This window comes from Palaemon carinicauda, chromosome 17 (assembly GCF_036898095.1).
Source record: "Palaemon carinicauda isolate YSFRI2023 chromosome 17, ASM3689809v2, whole genome shotgun sequence".
Taxonomy (NCBI): Eukaryota; Metazoa; Arthropoda; class Malacostraca; order Decapoda; family Palaemonidae; genus Palaemon; species Palaemon carinicauda.
The window spans coordinates 53521189-53523688 of record NC_090741.1 but is presented as its reverse complement, the minus strand read 5'-3'; the positions used below and the strand labels follow the sequence as shown (position 1 = coordinate 53523688).

At 44.8% G+C, this 2500-nt stretch overlaps 2 protein-coding genes across 2 annotated transcripts in view; both read right to left on the bottom strand.

Moving 5' to 3' along the window:
- LOC137656366 (uncharacterized) overlaps positions 1–1203 on the bottom strand; it is a 3476-nt gene extending 2273 nt beyond the window's left edge. The window contains exon 1 of the mRNA XM_068390540.1: positions 1135–1203. Within this exon, the coding sequence (XP_068246641.1) occupies positions 1135–1203 (69 nt within the window). The remainder of the gene's footprint in view (positions 1–1134) is intronic.
- A 145-nt stretch (positions 1204–1348) lies between these two features.
- Positions 1349–1879, bottom strand: LOC137656365 (MORN repeat-containing protein 3-like). The gene has a single exon (XM_068390539.1). The coding sequence runs from the start codon at positions 1877–1879 to the stop codon at positions 1349–1351; it is 531 nt and encodes a 176-aa protein (XP_068246640.1).
- Positions 1880–2500: the final 621 nt, after the last annotated feature.

Sequence of the window (2500 nt, the reverse complement as noted above, 5' to 3'; positions counted from 1 at the left end):
GGAGTCATATTACAGTCACCAACCAGTAAAATATAATAACAAAGTATGACAAAATTACAGTCGGCTGTATTTTACTGAAATTCTGCTGGGAACAGTATATTTTTACGGAGACTTCTCCGATTAAAGTTACTGTTTTTAAGTGTACATCAATATCGGCTTCAATGATCTTCAATGCCAGGGATCCAGAAAACTTCGAATCAGTCAATCAATCACAAGACACAGAAGCTGATTTATTAAAAGGAGATCACTATCCTCATATCCCCACTCACAACCATTCTAAAGGTATCCTGACACTTGCACGAATTTGTGGCACGCATTGTCACGACTCGAGTCGTGAAATGGCGTGAACTCGTCGTGAACTGGAGTGAACTCGTCGTGAACCTGTCGTGACATCGTGGCATGTTGTGACGAGAATTTTGAAATGTTCAAAATTTTGGTCACGACAAAATTTCGTGAACGCGGCGTGAACTATGTGCGAACTGTTCATGAACTCGTCGGGACGATGCAGGAAGTGCGCAAACTATGCTAAAACTATGCATGAACTCGTCGTGAACTCGTCGTACCAGTTCGTGTCAATGTGGTCAGGTGAGCTGTGATTCTGAGGTGATTTTTTTTTTTTTATTTCCCAATTCGTGCCAAAAAAGGTCACGACTTGCCACGACAAATTCGTGGCAAAAAGTTGTGCAAGCGTCAGCCTGGCATAACCTCGCTTAGACTCCTAGAACTCCCAAAGATATAAGACTTCCCCTCAAAAGGAAACAGCCAGCTTCTCTCCTAAGCTTATAGGCTAGCTTAGCGTAAGAGCTAGTGCCTCGTTATATTACCTGCTTGTTCTCTCCAAAAAATGACCACTTTTTTTCTCATTTCAGATCTGATTTTCCCACTTTGATCGTAAGCTTACAAGAGCCTATCGGATATGAAGAATTCCTTCACTTTAATCTCCATCCGATTTGGAACGATTTCCTTCCCATTGATCGACAGGCTTCATCCGGTTTCCTTCCCTTTGATCGACACGCTTCATCCCATTTCCTTCCCATTGATCGACAGGCTTCATCCCAATTTCCTTCCCATTGATCGAAAGGCTTCATCCGATTTTCTTCCCATTGATCGACAGGCTTCATCCGATTTCATTACCATTGATCGACAGGGTTCATCCCATTTCCTTCCCATTGATCGACAGGCCTCTTCCAATCTCCTTCCCATTGATCAACAGGCTTCATCCCATTTCCTTCCCCTTGATCGACAGGCCTCTTCCAATCTCCTTCCCATTGATCAACAGGCTTCATCCCATGTCCTTCCCCTTGATCGACAGGCCTCTTCCAATCTCCTTCCCATTGATCAACAGGCTTCATCCCATTTCCTTCCCATTGATCGACAGGCCTCTTCCAATCTCCTTCCCATTGATCAACAGCTTCATCCCATTTCCTTCCCATTGATCGACAGGCCTCTTCCAATCTCCTTCCCATTGATCAACAGGCTTCATCCCATTTCCTTCCCCTTGATCGACAGGCCTCTTCCAATCTCCTTCCCATTGATCGAAAGGCTTCATCCGATTTCTTTCCCATTGATTGACAGGCCTCTTCCAATCTCCTTCCCATTGATCAACAGGCTTCATCCCATTTCCTTCCCCTTGATCGACAGGCCTCTTCCAATCTCCTTCCCATTGATCGAAAGGCTTCATCCGATTTCTTTCCCATTGATCGACAGGCCTCTTCCAATCTCCTTCCCATTGATCAACAGGCTTCATCCCATTTCCTTCCCATTGATCAACAGGCCTCTTCCAATTTCCTTCCCATTGATCGAAAGGCTTCATCTGATTTCCTTCCCATTGATCGACAGGCTTCATCCGATTTCCTTCCCATTGATCGACAGGTTTCATCCCGATTTCCTTTCCATTAATCGACAGGCTTCATCTGATTTCCTTTCCTTTGATCAACAGACTTCATTCAATTTCCTTCCCATTGATCGACAGGATTCATCCGATTTCTTTCCCATTGATCGACAGGCTTCATCCGATTTCCTTCCCAGTGATCGACGGGCATCCTCCGATTTCCTTCTCATTGTTCGACAGGCTTCATCCGATTTCCTTCCCATTGATCGACAGGCTTCATTCGATTTCCTTCCCATTGAAAGACAGGCTTCATCCTATTTCCTTCCCATTGATCGACAGGCTTCATCCAATTTCCTTCCCATTGATCGATAGGCTTCATCCGATTTCCTTCCCATTGATCGATAGGCTTCATCCGATTTCCTTCCCATTGATCGATAGGCTTCATCCAATTTCCTTCCCATTGATCGACAGGCTTCATCCGATTTCCTTCCATTGATCGACAGGCTTCATCCGATTTACTTCCCATTGATCGACAGGCTTCATCCGATTTCCTTCCCATTGATTGACAGGCTTCATCCGATTTCCTTCTCATTGTTCGACAGGCTTCATTCGATTCCCTTCCCATTGATTGACAGGCTTCATCCGATTTCCTTCTCATTGTTCGACAGG

Coding starts and splice junctions, on each gene's coding strand:
- LOC137656365 (XM_068390539.1), bottom strand. CDS start 1,879: ATGAAACCTGTCGATCAATGGGAAGGAAATCGGATGAAGCCTGTCGAT.